The sequence below is a fragment of the Eumetopias jubatus genome, unplaced genomic scaffold, assembly GCF_037043125.1.
Source record: "Eumetopias jubatus isolate StellerSeaLion01/CBP00866 unplaced genomic scaffold, mEumJub1_p1.0 scaffold_7, whole genome shotgun sequence".
Classification (NCBI taxonomy): domain Eukaryota; kingdom Metazoa; phylum Chordata; class Mammalia; order Carnivora; family Otariidae; genus Eumetopias; species Eumetopias jubatus.
Genome location: NW_028274813.1, coordinates 28,168,440 through 28,191,128, shown reverse-complemented (window position 1 = coordinate 28,191,128; position 22,689 = coordinate 28,168,440). Strand labels below are relative to the sequence as shown.

Here is a 22,689-nt window from a genome sequence, read left to right as displayed (position 1 = left end):
ATAAGGTTGAGAACTTCATGAAGTTTTTTTTAAGTTGGGAAATCATGGGTATACATAAAGTGATAGCTTGTTCTCCAACCCCACTTTCCAGAGGTAACTACTATTAAAAGGTAAACTTAAAAGGCTTTGTTTTGATGCTTAATCAAACATAACAGTAGTTTTTGTTTTGTTTTCCTAACCTCTCATTTTTTGACCTAATTTTCAAATCCGTTCAATTAGAACTACCTCATTCTTTTTTTTTTTTAAGATTTTATTTATTTATTTGACAGACAGAGACAGCGAGAGCAGGAACACAAGCAGGGGGAGAGGGGGAAGCAGGCTTCCCGCTGAACAGGGAGCCCGATGTGGGACTCGATCCCAGGACCCTGGGATCATGACCTGAGCCGAATGCAGCTGCTTAACAACTGAGCCACCCAGGCACCCATCATTTTTTTTTTTTTTTTTTTAAGGGACAAAATAGCAAGTAAAAGCCAGGGAGCATACAGGAAAAAAATAAAAGGACTGAGAAGATGGTGGCCAAAAACGAAAGGTAGCAGCCTTTCCTGACTCTTCCTACAGGGCTAGAAACTAAACTCCCCAAATGTCCAGATCCCAGAAGAGGCTTGTTAAAGGAGTCAAGGCATACGACTCACCGCTTGGAAACCTACCCTGAAAAGTTTGTTGTAGAAAAGTATGGAGTTTCAGTGGTTTTTGCCCCTCCTTGGGTTGCAAGTAAACACGTTTTGTTTCTTCGTTCACTTTTCCTATGACCCTCTCCATCTTGAATATTTTCTGTGTCAGCAAGTCCTTTTGGCTTAGTGTTTGAATCTAGATCAGAAGAAATGATGTTAAAAAAACTGTATGAGGCTGCAAATCATCAAAAACCATTAATAAAGTAACTTACTGCATTGTGCTTATTGGTATTAGGTGGTACAATCCCTCAGCATTCTTCTGATGTTGGTTGGACATTTTTTATACCCATTAATGAAAAATCTACTTTAGCTTTTTGGGCATGATGAAAGGAACCTGCTAAGAAATGCTTGCTTTGTGTGAAGCTGGTTTTGTGAATTATGTGAAGAAAGAATCTTATATTTTTAAAGTCTTTGTCCCTCTATTTCTTCATCTCATCAAACAGCTTTGAAAAATTAGAACCACCTGTTCAGCTAGAGCATTCCTTTGGTAAAACCGCAGTTTAGGGATTAAGGAAAGTTAAAAAGGAAAAAATCAAGGGGGCGAGCTCCAGTCACTCATTCCTTCTCTAGGTCTACTTATAAAAAAGAACAACTTGGGTTTAGTTGATGGTGGGGAGAAAATGGGAGGGGAAGGAAAAACAAGTATTTCAGAAATAATAACCCATTTTGAGGGTTACTTGATTGGGCTGGCAGGATTATTGTTTTTACTTTGTCTTTACTAGGATTTTATAATGTGATTTTTGCATAAATGTTTTGTATCTTCAGAAAATACGGTAACTGTGTGGTTGTAGAAAGTATTTCTGTGATGGAGAAAAGGGTCTGAGGAACTCTTGAGAGTCCTGAATTTTCTCTTGAAAACATGGCTTGCACTTAACTTACCCTGTTCTTGATCTTCTGAAGTATTTCTTGGTTTCCTTCATTTTCTAAGTTGAGTATCTTCATTGCCTGGTGAATTTCCCTGAAAGATAAAAGGAACTTCTTAGATCATTCTTACCTTTTTTTTTTTTTTAAATTTAGGAAGTTGGGGGTGGGAAGGGCAGAGGGAGAGACAGAATTCTAAGCAGGCTTCACAACCTGAGCTGAAATCAAGAGTCAGATGCTTAACCAACTGAGCCACCGAGGTGTCCCAGATTGTTCTTACTCTTTTTTCTTCTTTTTTTTAAAGATTTTATTTATTTATTTTTGAGAGAGAGCGAGCTGGAGAGCAGGAGCCGGGGGGCGGGGGGGGGAGGGCAGAGGGAGAAGCAGACTCCTCACTGAGCAGGGAGCCCGATGTGGGACTCGATCCCAGGACCCTGGGATCATGACCTGAGCCGAAGGCAGACCCTTAGCTGACTGAGCCACCCAGGCGCCCCAGATCGTTCTTATTCTTAAAAAAAAAAAAAAAAAGCATAAGGGTAGAAAATAGAGGAGTAGGATCAATCAAGAATCCTAAATTCCAATCCCAATCCTAACTGCAGTTTTGCTAAGCTTTATCTGCAAAAATGGTATGATGCTTAGCTTATAAGGATGTTGTCTAGTTTTTAAGATGATATATTCGGGAAGATACTAATGGTACCATTTATTGAACACTTTTATAGTGGATGCTAGACATGTCATCCCTTTAATCATTGCCACAGACCCATAAGGCAGACAGTTATCTGCATTTGATATCTGAAAAAATGAGCTCAGAAAGTTTAAGTAGCTACCCATGTTCACACAGCTAGTGTATGCCTGAGCTGGGATTCAAACTCTGGTCTGTTTGACTCTTAAAGCCTGTCATCACAGTAGGCACTTGATAAATGTTAGCTGAATAAATGAATCATTTAAAGCCACCTGGCATGGAGAACAGGAAGGTGAACTACATAACCTGACTTTTCATTCAATTTAGGCCAGTTTTTCTGTTACCCACTTAGGTAGGTAGGTGAATGGCACAGGTGAGCCTGTACGTAGAGCCATTAGGCATCCTGGAAAGGCAGGGATATATTCTGTTAAAAAGGATGGGAGAGTTCGCAGTACAAGAGGTTGTGGCAGGATTTAGGTTTACAGCTTACTTTAGAACAGCCTCATGGTTCTCTAGGAGCAGCGCATCTAGGAAGGTATCTCTGACCCGGTCCCCTTGAAGATTGAGGGCTAGGATGCTACGGCAGGCTTCCAGTCGTACACCTGGTGACTCTTCATAATGGATGGCCCAGAGCAGGAGGTCTGTCAGCTGGGGACTCACCTGGCCAATCTGACCCAAAGCTGCAGAGATTAGAGGACAGCATATTCCACTGTCACTTAAGATGGAGTTGGCTGTATCCTAACATCCAGAAATGGCCTTATTAACAAATAACAGTAATAGTATGTAGACAGCTGCCTGCTAAATTAAGTATTGCAGACATTAAACTATTTTGCTAGTGTCTTCTCTTTTAGATGACAATTATCACTAGAATTTTAGGGATGGGTTAGAGTGGGACATCTCCAAGGGAGTCCTGTGGGGGGGGGTCCATCCCCTCCGTGCCCATTAGGATGTGAGAATACACTGACTGACTTATTTATGTAGGGAATGAGACATGGGACAGAGAGCGCAGAGGACCAGCCTAGTCAAGGCAAGATAATGGGGAAAGGAGACACAACTACTTAACAGGTTTACCTAAAGCAAAGATGGTCAACGAGAGCAGGAATGCCAAAAATCCCTAAAAAGAAACTCTAGGAAAGTTTGAGGTCAGGGTTTTAAATCGGCAGCAATCCTCAGTCTGGTCTGACTTTTATTTTTTTATTTTTTTTTAAAGATTTTATTTATTTATTTGACAGACACAGCGAGAGCAGGAACACAAGCAGGGGGAGGAGCAGAGGGAGAAGCAGGCTTCCCAGCTGAGCAGGGAGCAGGGAGCCTGATGTGGGGCTCGATCCCAGGACCCTGGGATCATGAGCTGAGCCGAAGGCAGACGCTTAACGACTGAGCCACCCAGGTACCCCTGTCTGGTCTGACTTTTACATGTAGGGTCCTGTAGTTGAGGCCTCCAGAGCAAGTGTATCCAATAGCAGATACATACTTAGAACTTAGTACTAAATCCGTTGGCAGGGACTGTCTTTTTAGCCCTTTGCCTTAACAGATTGACATAAACCTAGACTCAGAATCCTTAACGAAAAATTAAAAAGAAGAAAATAATCTTCAATTTCTCAGGCAAGAACTTCTGAGAAGGTGTAACCATCTCTCCCCCTACATTCTGTCCCCTTCCTAGGGAGAGTCTGGGGATTTATACCAGCATGTGAGAAGGTATTTGAGGTTGAAAAGCTGGTGCCACTCCCATACTACCTTGAATGGCAAATGCCTTGATTTTCCAGTAAGGATCCCTCTGTATCAGATTCAAAAGGCATTCAAGGACCTGGGATGAATAAAAGGGCAGTGTTGAGTGGAGAGAATCAGAGTAAGAATGAACCAGAGGCAGGGACCCCTCTTATCTCTAAACCTTGCTATCACTGAAAAATGGGCTTCTATCAATTCTAGTGACAAATGAGCTGGAAGCTGAAGTACTAGCCTGCACACATAGTGTATTAGCTGAATTATCTCCTATCTAGATTGATTTTCCTCAACCCATAGTTCTGTGGTCATACAGGCTTCTTTAGAACACCTCCAATCAGGTTTTCCCCTAATAGGGATTGTAACTCCATTCACTGGAGTTGATCCTAAGGCCCATAACTGAGGTGAGAACAAGATTCAGGATTCAAGGATGTGCTCTAGAGTTAAGTCTTGTGCTCCCTGGGAGCTAAATGTGGTCCTAACTGACTCATTGATGTGGCCAATCTACCCCCTCACCTTCCCGGCTCTGATCTTTCATTCTGTGTGTCCACAGAATGGTGAGTGTAGTATGCACAAGGGAAGCTCAGGGTAATGCCCTCTTCAGGTTAATCAGGTAAGATGGGAATGTGTTTCTTTGACTCACCATCTTATCGCGGATCTGCAGGGCACCTGCTGCCAAACAGGCTGCCCGCCGAACTGCCATGAAGTCATCAGAGAAGCAGCTCAGGAAGCTTGGGAGAAGCCTGGCAGTCATGACCTTGAGCCCACCAATCAGGGAGAGAGCTTCCACGCGCTCCTGGAAATTTCCTTGACTCAGCTTGACTCTGGAAGGCACAAGTGCTTTTATTTTCCTTCCTTAAACTTTGGCATTCCCACCACCACCACCAGTAATGCCCTCAAAATAAAATCCAACGTCTGTAGGCTCTCCATTATCCATTCCCACCCTTTCCTAGTCAGCCTTATGCCATGAGGTTAAGTTTCACTGGGGAGAGATCGCAACTGTCTTATTTCAACCCCTATTACTAGCATATGCTGGGCACTAAACGATGTTGAATGGCTCCATAAAGGAAACTTTCATGTAGCTCTTGCTACAGTCAAGTTCTCTTCACTGTCCTCACATGTGCCACCCTCATTTTTGTATTTGTATTCGGCTCCCAGCCTGGAATGTCTTTCCTTCTCTCTGCCTATGTAGTCTAATCCATCCTCCCTGAAAGTTGACCTTACAAAGCATTTGTGTATCTTGCCTATATAATCAGAATCATGTCATACTTTTGAACTCTGAAACATCCAAAACAGTGCTTAACACCTAATGGGCACTCTGATTCTTTCCTTAGCCACATTGTTAGTGTCTATAGGGACTGGTAATTTTTTATTTTTAAAATAATCCTGCAGTGGGACCCCGTACAATGCTGAGCATACGAAGCAGCTCAACAGATGCTGGCTGCCTGGATCCCAGGCTTCCTAAACACTTAAGAGAAAAGTTTCCCTGAGTTCATGTTAACTAGGTTTTACCTAATGGTATTGTACACCTCTTTCCCAAAGCTCATTCGCCCCAGAGCTTGGGCAGCTGCATGTCTTACTTCCTTATTCCAGTCACTCAGCATCATCTGGATCAACTTATGTTTCATATCCTATAAATAGGAGTAATAATTAGCTGCCATTTATTGAATATCAGTTTTGTGCTTGGTACTGTGCCAAGTGTTTTTACCCATCACTTAATCCTCCCAAACAGTCCAATGAAGCAGATTACCATTTACAGATGACAGAAGGGAGGCTTAGGTTTACTTGCCCAAGATTAACCTGTTGGATGCTAGAGCCAGGACTCAAGACCCAGTCTGTTTTATAAGCTTTCTGCTTTAAACTGCTATACTATGTCAGGACCAATGTTATCTGTACTTGAGGGACTTAACATTTGATGATTATACACTAATAAGGTGATGCTCATCCCAGTTTGCCTGGGACTTTTCTGGTTTTAGGACTAAAACTCATGTCCTGGACAAACCAGGACAGTTGGCCACCCTATATATTAGTACTTCATTCAGAAGGGAAGAGACCAAGATGACTACAGTTGTAGTTCATCACTGTGTCAATGTGCTCAAGCTATTCTCCCTGCCTGAAACATCTCTCTTCCACCTCTGCGTGGTGGAATGTTTTTCCCTACTCTTTTAGGATTTCTCTCAGAAAGCATCTCTGTGAACTCTCCTCTGCCCTCTGTAAGCATAGGAAATCCCCATAATGCTTTACAGCTGCCTCTGTTACAGCTGCCTCTGTTACAGCTATTTATGACATTTACCAAGAAAAGACAGTATTTTTGCATCCCTAATGCTGGCATAGTGCTGAGCATGTAGGATGTGGTCAGACACTGCTTACTGAATGAGTAGAGGGGGACTGATGGACATGGTGCCTTTCATTCCAGCAGCCTGACATGAAGTTGTCATCTTTGCCAGGTCAGTCCCCTGCCTGCTCTGCATGTCTTTTTATTTTCAGTTGGCAATCCTGAGTGACAGGTGCTAAGGAGGTGAATGTGCAAATGAATAAGATGTTAAAATGCAGATTCTGATTGAGTGAGCCTGAGGTGAGATTCTGCCCTTCTCACAAGCTCCCAGGTGAAGACTGTGCTCCTTGCTGGTCAGGACTTAAGAGGAAGGGTCCCTGGCAACTGGGTCAGAATTAACTCAGACTAAAACATCTTCAGATGATTATACTGAATGACCAGATTTTGTGCCTTCTGCTCAAAATGTGAGGGTCCAAGGGTGGAGGGTGTTAACTTCTCATGAGAATGGCGGTGTTCTGGGCCATTTTGGAGGTACTCGGTGTTAGAAGGAAAAGATATAGTGGCACATAGGAAGAAGGGGAAGCCCCCATTTAGACAGCTGAAGATGATTTAAAAATAATGGCAAGAAGCAAGTCAAGTGAAAGCTCAAATGATGGTCAAGGTTTCCTCCACCTGGAAGTCCCTCTTATGTTCTGTCCAAGTCTTGCCCAGCTGTTCCACACTCCTTCCCAGAACTCTGATAGGTTCAGCCTACACTAATGTCTCTCTCTGAAAAGTTATAAGAGCGTACTGTACATTTATCACTTGAATCATTTGTGTATGTTAGTATTGTTATTCCAACTATAATGTCAGCCTTTTTGAAGTAGGGACTGTGTTTTATACCTTCTCTATGTGCTGAACGCTCAGAGCCAACATAGACACTAAGTATGGTTGGGTTGTTGGACAGTTTAAGTCAGTGCTTCTCAAACTATCTGGTGAAGGACCAGTTTTGGCAGGGGCGGGGGGTGGTGGTGAGGAATGTTATTGGCCGGTACTTACACAGTACATTCATGGTTTTTTGTTGTTTTTTATTTTATTTTATTTATTTATTTGAGAGAGAGAGAGAGTACATGAAGGGGGGGAAGGTCAGAGGGAGAAGCAGACTCCCTGCCGAGCAGGGAGCCCGATGCGGGACTCGATCCCGGGACTCCAGGATCATGACCTGAGCCGAAGGCAGTCGCCCAACCAACTGAGCCACCCAGGCGCCCCAGTACATTCATTTTTTTTTTTTAAGATTTATTTATTATTTATTTTGAGAGAGTGAGAATGAGAGAGAGAGAGCACGAGAGGGAAGAGGGTCAGAGGGAGAAGCAGACTCCCTGCCGAGCAGGGAGCCCAATGCGGGACTCGATCCTGGGACTCCAGGATTATGACCCAAGCCGAAGGCAGTCGCTTAACCAACTGAGCCAACAGGCACCCCCCCAGTACATTCATGTTAAGGCAATGTCAAAGTACTATAAAAGTTTCTAAATTTTCCTAGGGTTTTTTTTTTGTTTTTTTTTTTTTTGCTTATTTCATTGTGTGTGGGTTACAACTGGTGAACTGCCACCATGCTAAGAAGCCAGGTGCCTTGAGTCAGAAAGACATGTTGGCATATGAAGATAATTCTGGGTTAGGACTAAGGTAGCAAGGTAGAGACAAAGATCTGCTCGGTAAGAATGGGATATTAAATAGCAGCAAAAAGTGGAAGGGCTTCCCAACCTCCTTTTGCTTAGACTTTCTGTCCTGGAAACACAGAAGGCTTACCAAACTGACATTACCGCCGACCTGTGAGAGAACCCGGCAGGCTATGATCCGGTCCTTCCACTGGTAGCTGTTCAGCTCCACAGCAAGCATGGTGTGTATCAGGGTCTGAGGAATGGAAGACTTACGTGGATATTCCTGATAACTTTTAGAGATGCTGGAGCCTTGAAGTGTTAGATCCTAACATGGCATTCAGCCTAATTAACGTCACAAGTACATGAAGTGCCCATCCCTAGCCAAGGAAAGAGTGGGTTTACAAGATATGGGGCACTCTTCTATCTGAGCCAACTGACTTTGGAATCCTAAATCAGGGAACAAAGTACACATTTAGTAACCTGAACAGAAAATTTCCAGGTCCTTCTCTTTTACTATCTTTACTCCTAAGATCATTTGTATATGCCTCAATCTTTGTGAGTTTCACATTTCTACTGAAAGTAAACACACTTGTAGGTCTGCAGTTTTCAATGATAAACTTTTGGCAGAAGCACATTCTACATATCACAACTCTTCTTGCTTACGCAGAAACCACCTGCAGCCTACTTTCCTCACCTTTGTCTCAGGTGGCTGGGTCCCTTTTACCTGTACGCCTCTCTACCCCAGGTCACCCACACATTTAGTCCAGTCTTAACTACACTTACCATCTTACTCAGCCACCTGCATTTTCGATTCCTTACATGAACTGACCTCAGACTCAAATGTTCCCCATAACTTGGTTTCTTTCTCTGACCCTGTAATGAACACATACTGTCTTCTCACTGAGATGGCTCAGGAGCATACAAGACTGGTACTCAGTGTCGTCATTCTTTTTACTGAACAGCTGCTGGAGGATCCTTTTAATCACGGGGTATGTGGCAGCACCTTCCAGAGCCAAGCACTGAGCTGCAGCCCAGCTGTCCACGCTATTACCTGTCGGGTAGGGTGAAAAAAATAGCAATCTGTTCTCCCCACAGAGAGAACAGCCTCAGGATTGGTACCCAAGGCTGTTACCTGCCTGGTATCTTACTCCCCTGTGCCCCACTCAGTACAGAAGTCAAAGCCTGTATTAAAATGGATCATATCAAGGTTTTAAATACAGACTGAAAATCTTAACCTGAGAAGTCAAATCCTAAAAAGCTCTTTTTTCTTTTTTTTAAGATTTTATTTATTTATTTGACAGACACAGCGAGAGAGGGAACACAAGCAGGAGGAGTGGGAGAGGGAGAAGCAGGCTTCCTGCCAAGCAGGGAGCCCGATGTGGGGCTTGATCCCAGGACCCTGGGACCATGACCTGAGCCAAAGGCAGATGCTTAACGACTGAGCCACCCAAATCCTAAAACGCTCTTGTTGGGTAACAGCCCTAGGCTCTTATGTCCTGGGTGAGAGATACAGTTGTTCCTTCACCTAGAGACTGGGAAGCCTGGAGTGGAGACTCCATCTCTCTCTGTCTCTCTTTTTTTTTAAGATTTTATTTATTGGAGAGAGAAAAGTCAAGAGAGAGTGCAAGCAGTGGGGAGGGGCAGGGGGAGAAGCAGACTCCCCCTGAGCAGGGAGTCCAATGTGGAGCTTGATTCAGGACCTGATCCCAGGAGCCTGGGATCATGACCTAAGCTGAAGGCAGAGGCTTAACTGACTGAGCCACCCAGGTGCCCTTGGAGTAGAGACTTTCTTAAGACAAATGGATTAAGTTGAGGGTCTATATGCAGAAGGTCAAACCAGTCAGCCAGCTATCCTTGTCTGCCCATCTCCTCAGTGCCCCCAGGACAGGAAGGAACAGGCACTCTTTCAGAGAGCAGTCAGGCAAGTTGGGCACCTGACAACTGTCTTGCTTGTATTAACTCCAACAGTTTGTGTGGATGATACCGGTGAGTTAATGTGCAAAGATGGAAGAACAATGTATTCAAGTGATTTAATTTTCAGAAAGTATTCAATATTGTTATGTCATCTTTTTAAATTAAATCTGTGCATGGGGCACCTGGCTGGCTCAGTGAGAGGAGCATGATCTCGGGGTTGTGATTCTGAGGCTGGGTGTAGAGATTACATACATACATATATAAATAAACTTTTTTTTTAAAGTAAATTTGTGAGACACCTGGGTGGCTCAGCTGGTTAGGCGTCCAACTCTTGATTTCTACTCAGATCATGATCTCAGGGTTGTGAGATCAAGCCCCCTGTCGGGCTCGTCACTGGGTATGGAGTGTGTGTAAGATTCTCCCTCTCCCCCTGTCCACTGCCCCCTCCCCCACCTTGCTTTCACATGCTCGCTCTCTCAAATGAATTTGTGTGAACGGGGGGCATGGTGTCTAGGCAGATGCATCTGTGAAACACTTAGCCACCCAGGTACCACTAGGTGGAAGTGTACCTATTTTATAAAAGTGCCTAGGAACCACTATCTCTGGCTGTTCATGAATATAAACCCAAATCTCCTAATACAGTAGACCTCACAGATATTGAAGAAAGGATTAGGAAAAGCTGGTGGTGAGGTATCCTGTCTTTACCCCATATTCCCAGGTCAGAAGTGACAGGGAGTTACTCACCCTTCAAAAGGACACTGTGCATGATGTCCTGGGCAAGGGAATTATGCGACTGTATGGCACACTGGCATAGTGCTGCTGCCATCCGCACATTGGCATTTTTGTCACAAAGAGCAGCCTCCAGGGCGGGCTGTAGAACCTCTGGCAAGTCCTGGATAGATGGGGCTTTCCCAGTCTCCTTGTCTGTGATCAAAAGAGAACCAGGTAAGAGGGTGCTAGCCCCTTTGATTTTCACCAACACAGTTTCTTTCCCATAGCCACATAGTGGTTGACCTCAGTCTCAGTTGCTGGTGCTTACTGCTAGTTAATATAATTGGAGTTTAGCTGAGCCCCTACAATGGGCAGGCTTTTATGGCTTACTTCTATCCTGGGTATGCCTGTTCCCAGTCCTTGATCACCTGGCCTCAGCTGGATTCAAGCCACAGAAGGTTTCCAACTAGACTATGGCGACCTTCACCATTAGTTTTAGTGATGAAAATCGATGTCTTTATCATATATATTTTTGTATTTTAAGATTTTATGTATTTGACAGAGCACAGGCAGGGGGAGCAGCAGGGGCAGAGGGAGAGGGAGAAGCAGGCTTCCCACTCAGCAGGGAGCCCGCTGCGGGGCTCGATTCCAGGACCCCAGGATCATGACCCGAACTGAAGGCACTTAACCGAGTGAGGCACCCAGGCACCCCTATATTTTTGTATTTTTTTTAAAGATTTTATTTATTTATTTGAGAGAGAGAGAATGAGAGACAGTACAAGAGGGAAGAGGGTCAGAGGGAGAAGCAGACTCCCTGCTCAGCAGGGAGCCCGATGCGGGACTCGATCCCGGGACTCCAGGATCATGACCTGAGCCGAAGGCAGTCGCTTAACCAACTGAGCCACCCAGGCGCCCTATTTTTGTATTTTTAATAATAATAGCAATTATACTTAGAAGGTGCTTTGCCGTTTATAGTGTTTTCGTAGTCATCTCATTCAGTGTGGCAGCCCTCATGGAAGTAGGCAAGGCAGGTATTAACTGCAGAGCTCACCTGAAATATGTCATTTCGGGAGTCTTTTTAGATCGGAGCAGTCAGACTCACAAGCCTCGCAGACCACACGAAGCACCAATCTTCGAAGGATCTAGGATGGGAGCACGATTTGCCGACGGCAGCATCAGGCATCCCTTCTGGCCAGAGTTCTCCAGGCACTTCGGACGGCGTCCAGAGTCTTCTGGGGACATGTGCTATGTTCCACAGCAGTGAGTATGTCTTATAACAAGTCCATAGATCTAGTCCCAGGCCCACAAAGGGCCTGCCTATTAGAAGTCACGGCACTCGTGGAAGCCCAAGGGATGGCACCTCCTTAAGGCATTTCTATCTCATTGCAGTTTTCCCAGTCCAGATGTGATTTATCAGAGTTCATGTTTACTATAAGCAATGTTGCCTATAAAGATCAGGGCAACAGGTAGGCATTTTAACTAAAGCCCAAATTCTCAAGTAGAAGGGGAAAGGGCCTGTTAACCTTTAGTCCACAATTATCCTCATTTTAGAGATAAGGAATTTGAAGCTCAGATAGGCTGACTTCCCAAGAAGTGGCAGAGCTGGATCTGTGACTAAGATTTTAGGATTTCTAATCTGTCTGTCTTATTATCAATGCAGGCTGCTATGCCATTTGTTAAGAATAGGCTAGATGGGGGGCGCCCAGGTGGCTCAGTCATTGAGCGTCTGCCTTCAGCTTGGGTCATGATCCCAGGGTCCTGGGATCGAGCCCCGCATCGGGCTCTCTGCCTGGCGGGAAGCCTGCTTCTCCCTCTCACACTCCCCATGCTTGTGTTCCCTCTCTCACTGTCTCTCTCTGTCAAATAAATAAATCTTAAAAAAAAAAAAAGGAAAACCTAATAAACTTAGGTTTATATAAAAAAGTGTGTGTATATACATATATATATAATGTATATGTATATACACACAAACTATATATAATTTGGGGCTATTACAAATGGGATCTCTCAGGGTGGAACAATGTGAACTTCCTTGAACCTGCTGAGCAAACAAAAGGTAATGAAATGTAGTACCGAAAGCACTGGACCAAAAGTCAGGAATTTTATCTCTTGCTGATAAGCTGTGTATATTCAGGCCAGTCTCTGGGCCTTGGTTTCATTTGTAAAATGATCTCAGATAAGCTCGAAGGTCCATACCAGTTATCATTGCCTGTGGCTGTATGAGTTGCTTATATTCTCAAGCAGTTAAGTTCTGGCTCTCACCTGAGTCCCCCTGGCTGGTGGCAATCCGGGGCCGTTCTACAGCAGCTGTGGCACATGTAATGATGGCTTGGATGCGAATGTCATCATGCACGTCCACCAAGCGCTGCAGCAGGCCCTCTATTGTCTCGTGGTGCCACTCAATGACTATGCCGCAGGGAGGGAAATGAGAAGAAAACCATATGGTGAGGGTTAGATAGAAAGGTTCTCCTCTAGTGACACCCTGATGAGGTAACCAGATTTGTATGTTTTCACAAGAGAGGGATGGCTTTTCATAGATGAGAAACACAAGTCCAAGGTAAGAACCTCCTCCTCCCTCACATGTTTACTGGTATCTCTGGACCCACCCCTGCCCCTTCACTCACTCAGAGCCCAGGCAGTCTTCCATTCCTGCAGCATCCTCTGCAGGACCACCAGTTCCCAAGTCACATCCTCCTTCAGTGACTCCTTCTGCTTCTTCTGTCTCCTGGTCTTAATGGCAGCATCCTCCTCACCCACTCGGGGCAGCAGATCTCTGACTGGAGTGGGCAAAGCTGTCCAGCGCGGAGCTCCTTTTACAGGCCTGCAGGCTATGCAGTGTGAGATAGGCTTACCCCCTGCCCTAGGCCCTGCGTTCCCAGCTGCCATTACATCCTGCTCCTGACCAACACCAAGGCAAAACAAAACTCTTGAGAACAAACTTTCCCATGGTTATACAGGGAACTAAGTACAACTCCTAGGGAGTTGGGAAAAGTCCTGATGACAGACATGATAAAGCCATGATGGGGGGAACTGAGATATATATAAGCCTTTTTATACATTTAATATAATGTATATATATATTAACATATATATACACATATACATAATATAACAATAAAATTTGTTTATACGTAATAAGGTTTTGCTCAAAATTCAGTATCTGATATATTGCAATTTAGAGTGTAATTGTCCATTCCTAGTTTTTAGGTTTTCTTTTTTTTTTTTTAAGATTTATTTATTTGACAGAGAGAGACACAGCGAGAGAGGGAACACAAGCAGGGGGAGTGGGAGAGGGAGAAGCAGGCTTCCCGCCGAGCAGGGAGCCCGATGTGGGGCTCGATCCCAGGACCCTGGGACCATGACCTGAGCCAAAGGCAGACGCCCAATGACGAGACACCCAGGCACCCCTTCTTTTTTTTTTAAGTTTGTTTATTTATTGGGGTGCCTGGGTGGCTCAGTCAGTTAAGCGTCTGACTCTTGATTTTGGCTCAGGTCATGATCTCAGTGTCCTGGGGTCGAGCCCCCTGTCAGGCCCCGAGCTCAGCTGGGAGTCGCTTGAGGATTCTCTCTCTCTGCCCCTCCCCCTGCTCGGGCACACATGCATGCTTTCTCTCTCTCAAATCTTTTTTTTTTTTTTAAGTTTATTTATTTGTAAGTGATCTCTACAGCGAACATGGGGTTTGAACTCATGACACCAAGATTAAGAGTCACATGTTCTGACTGAGCCAGCCAGGTGCTGACTTTTTTATGTTTCTTTTTAATGTTTCTAATTTGGGAAGAGGAATCCTGCTACAAACTGCTAAGTTTGAAAGATTTTCACGTCTCTGAGTTTTTCCTCATTATGACAACGGCTGGAAATTTGAGGACAGAACGTATTATAAAAATACAGTTATAGTTGTTACGTTTTCTAGACTTCGTGATCTCCCTGGTGTCAGATTCAGAAAGTCTCTTCCTAAGAAGAGCAGTTGTGTGGAGAACGCAAAAAATATAAAAACATTTCCAGATTACCAAGTTCATGATCTGTGGCATTGCTTAGCCTCATGCTCTAATCTGTCACTACCAAAGGTTTGTGTCGCTTCAAGATTTCATTCTAACTAACTTGTTTAGATTTGTTCTAAATCCTTTCTTTCCTTTGAGCAAGAAAGGCAATGCCATTTCTTTCTTCTAATGTGAAAAGAGTCTTTGAGACTCCGAGGCAGTTTAGCTCAGATGCTATACAGAGCATACCCTCCAAATGGTTCTCCCCCAGCTGGGGGCACTCCGTCACCCTGTTGAGGGCTGGCTTCCTTTGCAGTACAGGGTTTACAGCCAGAGAGGTAGAACCACCTCCAGACAGGTCAGCTCCCGGTGAGTCGATACTATGGTACTCCCCCATTTCTCTCCTCTTAGCCTGCTTGAAATCCCTCCCATGGAAGTGAGTAGTGGCCGGATTAGTCTAGTCCCTTTCCTCCTATATCCTCCTGCTCAGGGAGTTAAAAAGGATGTGAGAAAGCCTTGGATGTCTCATATTTAACCTGTGTGGGAATAAACATGCACAACTGCCAATATTAATTTTGCTTCCAGCCCTTTGAGTTCTAGGCAGGTATAAACACATCCACTGGCCACATTCCACATCAAAAGTCCTCTGACGCGAGCAAACAGACAACCCTTTGGCTTTCTCTGGGATAAAAGGCACAATATACTTTGTCGGCAGAAACAGATGGTGCCTTTCACTTTGTACCATAGACCTGTGCTTACTAGAGAAGAACCGTAATGATCTGGGTGTACTAGAGAGTTTTATATCACAACTTGGGGGAAATTAAGACTATATAGCAAGAAGTACACTTTGTATCTTGAGAATTTTCATCATTTTAAAGAAATCATCATCTAAGGTTTTCAATTCAATCAAAATGGAGAGTAAAAAAAATCTACCCATACCTCCTAACTCCAGGAATTTTCTTTTGTTTTTTAGATTCTTTCATTACCTAGTATTTCCTGAATGAGACGATGAATGAAATAGTTATAAGAAGGTGTGTCTGTTACTATTCTGACTTTACTTCTCCCAGATTAATTTCAAATATTTTTTTAAAGATTGAGAGAGACAGAGAGCATGAGCAGGGGGGAGGAGCAGAAGGAGAGGGAAAAGCAGACTCCCCACTGAACAGGGAGCCCGACAGGGGGCTCGATCCCAGGACCCTGAGATCAGACGTGAGCTGAAGGGAGACACTCAACTGACTGAGTCACCCAGGTGCCCCTATTTATTATTTTTTTAAGTAGGCTCCACACCCAACATGGGGCTTGAACTCCCGAACCTGAGATTAAGAGTCGCATACTCCCACCAACTGAGCCAGCCAGGCCCCCTCAATTTCAAACGCTATTTTAAAAAAAGAAGTGTGGGAAAGATTCTAGAGCTTCTTTGTTCATTAGATGTTCTATGTTCTGGGGAAAAGAGGGCAGGCATCTAGCACAGTCGGGAAAAAGTGTGAAGCCAGTGAGACAGGTGGTGAGACATGTGAATCCAGCAGGGGGATTTGTTTTTTTATAAGAGCTGTGAGGTAGAATTCACATACCATAAAATTCATCCTTTTAAAATGTATCCAATTCAGTGGTTTTTAATATATTCACAGAGTTGTACAACTATCACAATGTCTAATCTTAGGATATTTTTATCACCCCAAAAAGAAACCCTGTGCCGATTCCTCCCTTCCCCTAGCAACCGCTGATCAACTGTCTTTCTTTGTGGTTTTGCCTATTCTCAGAGGGGAGGGCATACACAATACAGTTGCCTTGTGGGGAAAGTAGTATACTAATAATAATTCCTTGAGTTTGAGCACTTAATGGTTTATAAAATGCATTCTCAAAGTCACCTAAGTATCAACAAATATCACAAAATCAGTAAGTATTTCCAAAGTGCCTTACTATAGGAATGATTAGCGTCTCAGCTCTAATGAAGCAGGTGAAGCCCTAGAAGGGGACTTGCCTAGACCCAGTCCTAGGCTTTGCTGGGGTGCTTTCTCCACTAGTACCATTAGTTTCTGCACACAAAGGGGCCCACCAGGACAGTGACCCTGCAAAGAAAAGTCAGGGGACATGGAAACATAGTCTCTTGGAGGATGGGCACTTTTTGTTTCATAAGCTCATTTCTTGGCCAACTCCCTTCCCTCTCTCTGTCTCACAGAATTAAGAAAAACATGCTTATGAAACAGAAATATAGAACAGAGGATGACCCTAGTACCTGAGACAGGTATGGGCCTGAGAATGGAATGGGAAGGTAGAACCAGCCCAAAGGGACAAGGTAGAGTGCTGGATCAAGGGTTTGATGTAACTTCCTCTGGAAGCATGGGAAGAAGATGGGTCCTGCCTCACTGGTAATTCCTGGCCCTAAATCTCTTGGTTACACCTAAGTTTGATCTGATTTCAACTGAATGGATGTTCCACAAAGGCTCTTTCTAGTTACAGTTAGTGTTTTATAATTTTATGAGATGATTTTTAGTTAGTAGGAAGGGACTCCCCTACATACTGGTGATGCCCAGCCTGTAAAACAGAGTCCTTAAAGAAATAGCCCCATTTCTGGGGCACCTGGGTGGCTCAGTCGGTTAAGTGTCTGGCTCTTGATTTCCGCTCAGATCATGATCTCAGGGTCGTGAGATTGAGCCCCGCTTGGGGCTCTGCGCTCAGCAGGGAGTCTGCTTGAGATCCTCTCCCTCTGCCCCTTCCCCTGGCTTGTGCACACGCTCATGCATGTGCACGCGCGCTCTCTCTCTCAAATAAATAAATCTTAAAAAAAAAAATAGCGCACTTCCATCATCACCCCTATTACCCACTTCCTGCTTACGTGCTTCAGGAACTGGCTGGGAAGTCCACCTTTCTGGGGTTTCGGGGAAGACTTTAGACAGCTGCTTCTTGTAGCAATTGAGGTTTTCCAGGAAAATGTGGTCTGTCTTTCCACCAATCTGGTGTATGATCGGGACTTGATCTGTGAACAGATAAAAGAAGTAAGGAGTCCCTAGTACCACCCTCCTTCCTCTCTCGCTGGGTTTTCAGTCACCAGGATCACACTCAATTTCCTTCTGCCTTACTCTTCAGCCCCAAAGACTCATGATTACCATGAAGTGGGGGCATCCTTTGAAGGTGACTGTTGCTTGGAAATAGGAGCTAGTAGAGGCTTGGAGGCCAAGGCAGAACCTGCCTTAACTTACAGGCATTGTCCCCTATGAAAAGCTAAGTCCCAATAAAGGGGTATCTAATTCATTTCTTATCAGTCATAAATAACTTCATCTGAATAATTCTGTTAAAACACTTTAAGAAGACTTTGAGTTGACAGTTGAGGAGCAAGATGGGGGCAAGGAAGAATAAACAGCTTGGAACATACAGACCTAGATCATACATCTTGGAAGCCCAGGCACTGAAAGGATAGCAAGATGGAAGGGGAAGGTAATGGACATTTATTGAGCATTGAGCAAGAAGCATTATAGATGCTTTCCTGTCTATTCTTTACTTGAAGTGCTTTTTTTTAAAAAAACATTTTATTTATTTATTAGAGAGAGAGAGAGAGTGAGAGACAGCACGAGCAAGGAGAGGGAGAAGGAGGGTTTCTGTGAGCAGGGAGCCTGATGTGGGGCTCGATCTTGGGACCCTGAGATCATGACCTGAGCCAAAGGCAAACGCTTAACTGACGAGCCACCCAGGCTTTAAGTGCATTTTTGTTAATATCGTTTTACAAATAAGGCTCAGAGGGATTATATAATTTGCTAAAGTTAGTAGGGAAGGGCTAAGCCAGGATCCTCCAGACTTCAAAGCCTGTGATTTTTTTCTAATATAGCAGCTCAATGGGGGATTATCGCCAAAGGAGAGAAAGGAGAAGAGGTAGTTGTTCTCCAAGCCAAATCCTGTTTGCTTTACAACCCCACACTCCACAACCTTCTTAGTAAGATAAAGGGATAGAGCAAGGAATGGGACAACAGATTCCTCCCCACCAGATACCTGCCTGCCCCTTGCCAAGACAACCCTCCTGTGCTAGTCACGAGGGGATGTTGGTCTTCGAGGGCCTCTTATCCACACCCATGACTATTTCATTCCCCAGCTGCCTTCCACCTCCCTGCTCCATGTCCACCTCAGCCCTCAGCACAGCACCCCAGCTCTATTACCAAAGTATATCTCCTGTTCATAGGTGTTGTCTGTGGAGTAAGCAAACTTTCCAGCTCGATGATTCACCTGCCGGAAGTGGCTCTGCTTTGGGGGCTGGCAGATGTTCTTCTTTGCTTTGATATCCTCAGCAGTCTCATTGTTGCCAGGCATAGCTTCAGCTCTCTGCACTTGTGGCAAGTAATTGGGCAATCTTAGCAGGAGGGAGAGAGAGAAAAGGGAAAGGTAGGAAAGAGGAGATGGGCCTCCTGCCTTCCAGCAGACCCATAGCTCACTCCTCTTTAAGCTCACCTCACACACACATGAACATCTGGAAAACACCTATGTTTAACTATTGGCCTTGTCCCAAAGTGCCAAATGAATATTCAGGCCCGCCAGAAGGGCCTGTCTGCAGCCACCTTCCTCCTCCTCCAGTGGAGCCACTCCTGCAGCCACTGGGCAGCATGGTACAGTGGCCAGGCTCCCAGCAGTACCTTTTTTAACATGGTGCCCTTAGAGGTTACATGGACTTGGGGAAGAGAACCAATTCCTACATTACTTCACTTCATCGTGTGTGTGGTTATTTAAAGACTGTCAACCCCAGTGAACAGGTCATAAGCTCCTTAAAGGGTCTCTCGTTTACGTTGTATTCCCAGCACCTTGCAGAGTACCTGGCAAGGAGTAGGAAGGCAGTTCATGTTTGTCCAATAAATGAACAAATAAATGGATTCCCACTTCACTTTTAGTTCACTTTTGGGAATCAGATATTGTAATAGCTCTGGTCTTCCCTCGAGCTACAAGTGAGAAGAAAGCAATCTGAGAAACATGCAGTAATCAACCCTCAGGTTATTTAGTTCTCTGTCTGGTTGCCAGTCAGTTTTTGCATCAGTGACACAGTGGCCCCTTATTCAAAGTGAGACAGAACCAAACCTCAGAGCCTTGAGATCTCTGCCTTCTCTCTCTCAGTATGGATACATTTCTGAGAGCACCTAGACAGCAAAATAGCTCAGTCTGCTACGAAAGGCCAGGAACCACGATTGGGGTCCCTTACGGGGATATGTGTCAAAGTCTGGAGACATCTTTGGTTGTCCCAACTGGAGAGTGCTTCTGGCATCCAGTGGGATGCTACTAAACATCCTACAAGGCACAAGATAGCCCCCCACAACAAAGAATTGTCCAACCCAGGATGTCAGTAGTACCTGGTTGAGCACCTTACTTTAAGGAGATCATAGAGAACAAGTTGACAGTGGAGAACACGAGGTTGGTGGGACAGCGTGTTCTGAAATAAGGAATGTGAACAGGGACCCACAGGTTCTCAAAGGTGTGCCTGAGGCCCCAGCCAACGTACCTATAATAAACAGGGAGCAGCAGCTCTGGCTTCTCTCTCTCCTGGGTGGGCAGGATAACACTTTCCTCCTCAAATTCTGCTGTTTCTTCTTCCTCTAGCTGTTTCAGTAGCTCCAGGTCGCTAGCGGAAGTAAGCTCATCCCGGATGTGGCTCCAGTCATATTGCTGGTGCAGAAATCTCTGCCACTTGTTGGGGGATACCCCAGGTCTCAGAGGACGTTTGCTCTGGATCCATCGGGCGGTGCGCTTGTTCAGCTTTTCCAGCACGATGGCTTCCCAGGCTCTGGCCTCCTTCTCAGGGGGTGGCAGCCAGGCTTCCCTCTCCTCCAGATTCATGTCTGGAGAAAGTGACAGACCTGGCATGTCTGAATCCCTGCAGGAATGAGGGATGAGAGGGCAAGATTTTTCCTGGCCCACACTTGCTGGCTTGGATTCCTTCAGCTGCTTCTTAAGACTGGCAGACCTTTCTGTCTTCACAGCCTGGGAGGTGATCCTTGCTAAGGGACCTGAAGAACGCAAGGACTTGAGGCCAGTGGGTTTCTTGCATCGGGCCCTGCTGATCTGGGGAGGCGGGATTATGTGGCCTGCCTTGTAGAGATGGTCAAAGTTGTACTGGCCGTAAGGGGTGCTGGGAAGCCCTCGCTGCCATACCACCTCCTGAGAGAAGGTAAGGTCTGTAGCAGCCTTTTTCAAATACTGGTTCTTCAGGTGTGCGTAGCGATGTGGGCTAAAGTGGAAGACTGGAGGTACACTGGACACCGAGGCACACTCCTCGTGTCCTGGTTTTGAGTGGGAAAAATTCATGCCCCATCCCAGCCGTGGGGGGAGTGACTGATGGAAATGGTGGGAAAGAAGTGTCTTTCCCTGTCGGGTTCTGGGCATTGTTTCCCAGCAAAAGCTTCCTTCCACACTGCCTGGTCCAGATGCAGGGCTGGAGGTATGATCAGATACCTGTTGAGGATATGAGAGGAACTGGTGAGAGCTCTAGGCCAGGAGAAATCGGTAGCCCATAGCAGTCCGGAAAGGAAATAAATGGGAAGACAGGGGAGTGGGGGGGAAGCCACGTGAGTTAAAAGGACAAAAGAGGGGCGCCTGGGTGGCTCAGTCGGTTAAGCGTCTGCCTTCAGCTCAGGTCACAGTCCCAGGGTCCTGGGATCGAGCCCCGCATCGGGCTCCCCGCTCCGCGGGAAGCCTGCTTCTCCCTCTCCCACTCCCCCTGCTTGTGTTCCCTCTCTCGCTGTCTCTCTCTGTCAAATAAATAAAATCTTCCCCAAAAAAAAGGACAAAAGAAATGGTGCGACATTCTAAATATTCCTTGTAGCAGCCCCTTGCTTCCAATTCTCCCGTTTGTCCCCAAAGCTCAGCCCCTCGTCTCTTTATGAGGGATTAGATGACTGCTTTTCAGCAGTATCCATGCTTCTCATTTTTCCTCCTGTGTTGCTTTCTGTGTGTTTAAAGGGCTTATTAAAGCATAAAGTTCAGACAACTCAGCCTGGCATTCAGGGTTCTAAATGAGTGTGACCCCAGTTTATGACCTTCTCTGGCCATAACCTCTCAAGTCTCTTAACTCATCTCTGCATATTCCTCCCTCTATACAGTGGAGCTTCCTTTTGTGCCCTCTATCTGCAGTGGCCTTTCCTCCATACTTGACAAATTCTGTCCATTCTTCCAGGCCTAGGTCAGTTCCCACCCGCTCCAGAACTCTTTCTTGACCTATCTAGGCCTCCATATCCCACACAAATTTATGAATCACTCCTAGTCTGTACCAGTTTTTTTTTTTAATTCCAGTATAGTTAACATACAGTGTTAAATTAGTTTCAGGTGTACAATCATGATTGCATAGCAGTACTTTCAACTCTCAATCCTATGCCACCTCACACTGTTAATTATTTGGCTCTCTAACTATTGCCCAACGACCATGTCTTCTGTCTCTGCTGTCCTTCAGAATCACCCAGTATTGCTACATTGCTTTCCATATTGCTACATAGTCTTCATTGGTAAAGTGTTTAACAACTACAGAATATTTTACCAAGTAGGTAAATCACCATTTCCTTAATTATTGGGCAAGCTGTTTTCAGGTTTTAGCTAGCCTGGAAAACACTGTAGAAAACAAATGCCTACATTTAGTACTTTTTTTTTTTTTAAAGATTTTATTTATTTAATTGACACAGAGAGAGAGAGCAAGATAGGGAACACAAGCAGGGGGAGTGGGAGAGGGAGAAGCAGGCTCCCCACTGAGCAGGGAGCCCAATGTGGGGCTTGATCCGAGGACCCTGGGACTATGACCTGAGCTGAAGGCAGACACTTAACCGACTGAGCCACCCAGGTGCCCCGGTTTATTTTATTTTAGAGAGAGAGTGTGTGCGCAAGCAGGGGGAGGGGTAGAGGGAGACGGGGAAAGGGAGAGAGAATCTCCAGCAGACTCCCCTCCAAGTGCAAAGCCTGACATAAGGCTCTATCCCAAGATCCTGAGATCATGACCTGGGCTGAAACCGAGAGTCAGATGCTTAACCGACTGAGCCACCCAGCGCCCCTACATTTAGTGCTTTTAAAAATAATTTTCCTTCTGAAGTCCTTCCTTGGTCTGATAATGATAATTGACAATTGGGAAGTACAAACATACCTCAGAGATATTATGGGTTTGGTTCCAGACCACTGCAATAAAATGAATATCATAATGAAGTGAGTCAAATGAATTTTTTGGTTTCCCAATGCATGTAAAAGTTTGGTTTACGCTATACTGTAGTTGACAGAATGTGTGATAGC

At 45.1% G+C, this 22,689-nt stretch overlaps 2 protein-coding genes across 5 annotated transcripts in view; one reads left to right on the top strand and one right to left on the bottom strand.

Moving 5' to 3' along the window:
* Nucleotides 1-22,689, top strand: part of RIOX1 (ribosomal oxygenase 1) — a 32,068-nt gene that overhangs the window by 3,222 nt on the left and 6,157 nt on the right. Inside the window, exons 3-4 of one of the 4 annotated variants that reach the window (XM_088024520.1) lie at nt 11,556-11,733; nt 20,023-20,590. The gene's annotated coding sequence lies outside the window, so the exon portion shown is untranslated. Of the gene's footprint in view, nt 1-449; nt 893-11,555; nt 11,738-20,022; nt 21,006-22,689 lie in introns of those variants that run through there. The other 3 variants (XM_088024518.1, XM_088024519.1, XM_028091209.2) reach the window with 3 other exon arrangements.
* On the bottom strand, nt 460-20,840 carry HEATR4 (HEAT repeat containing 4). Its single transcript, XM_028124680.2, has 14 exons — nt 19,925-20,840; nt 18,600-18,790; nt 17,288-17,428; nt 13,098-13,301; nt 12,736-12,879; nt 10,507-10,686; nt 8,739-8,899; nt 7,997-8,101; nt 5,449-5,567; nt 4,580-4,760; nt 3,952-4,021; nt 2,705-2,894; nt 1,551-1,629; nt 460-807 (listed from the first exon to the last, which is right to left on the bottom strand). Exons 1-14 carry the CDS (start codon nt 20,803-20,805, stop codon nt 568-570), a joined length of 2,886 nt encoding a protein of 961 aa, XP_027980481.2. The 5' UTR covers nt 20,806-20,840; the 3' UTR covers nt 460-567.

Bases quoted from the DNA above. Each gene is read 5' to 3' on its own strand.
- HEATR4 (XM_028124680.2), bottom strand. From the start codon at position 20,805: ATGCCCAGAACCCGACAGGGAAAGACACTTCTTTCCCACCATTTCCAT. The intron at 18,791-19,924 runs GTACGTTGGCTG...CCTCCTGCTAAG, and splicing joins CTGCTCCCTGTTTATTATAG to ATTGCCCAATTACTTGCCAC. The intron at 8,900-10,506 runs GTGAGTAACTCC...CCTACCCGACAG, and splicing joins GCACAGTGTCCTTTTGAAGG to GTAATAGCGTGGACAGCTGG.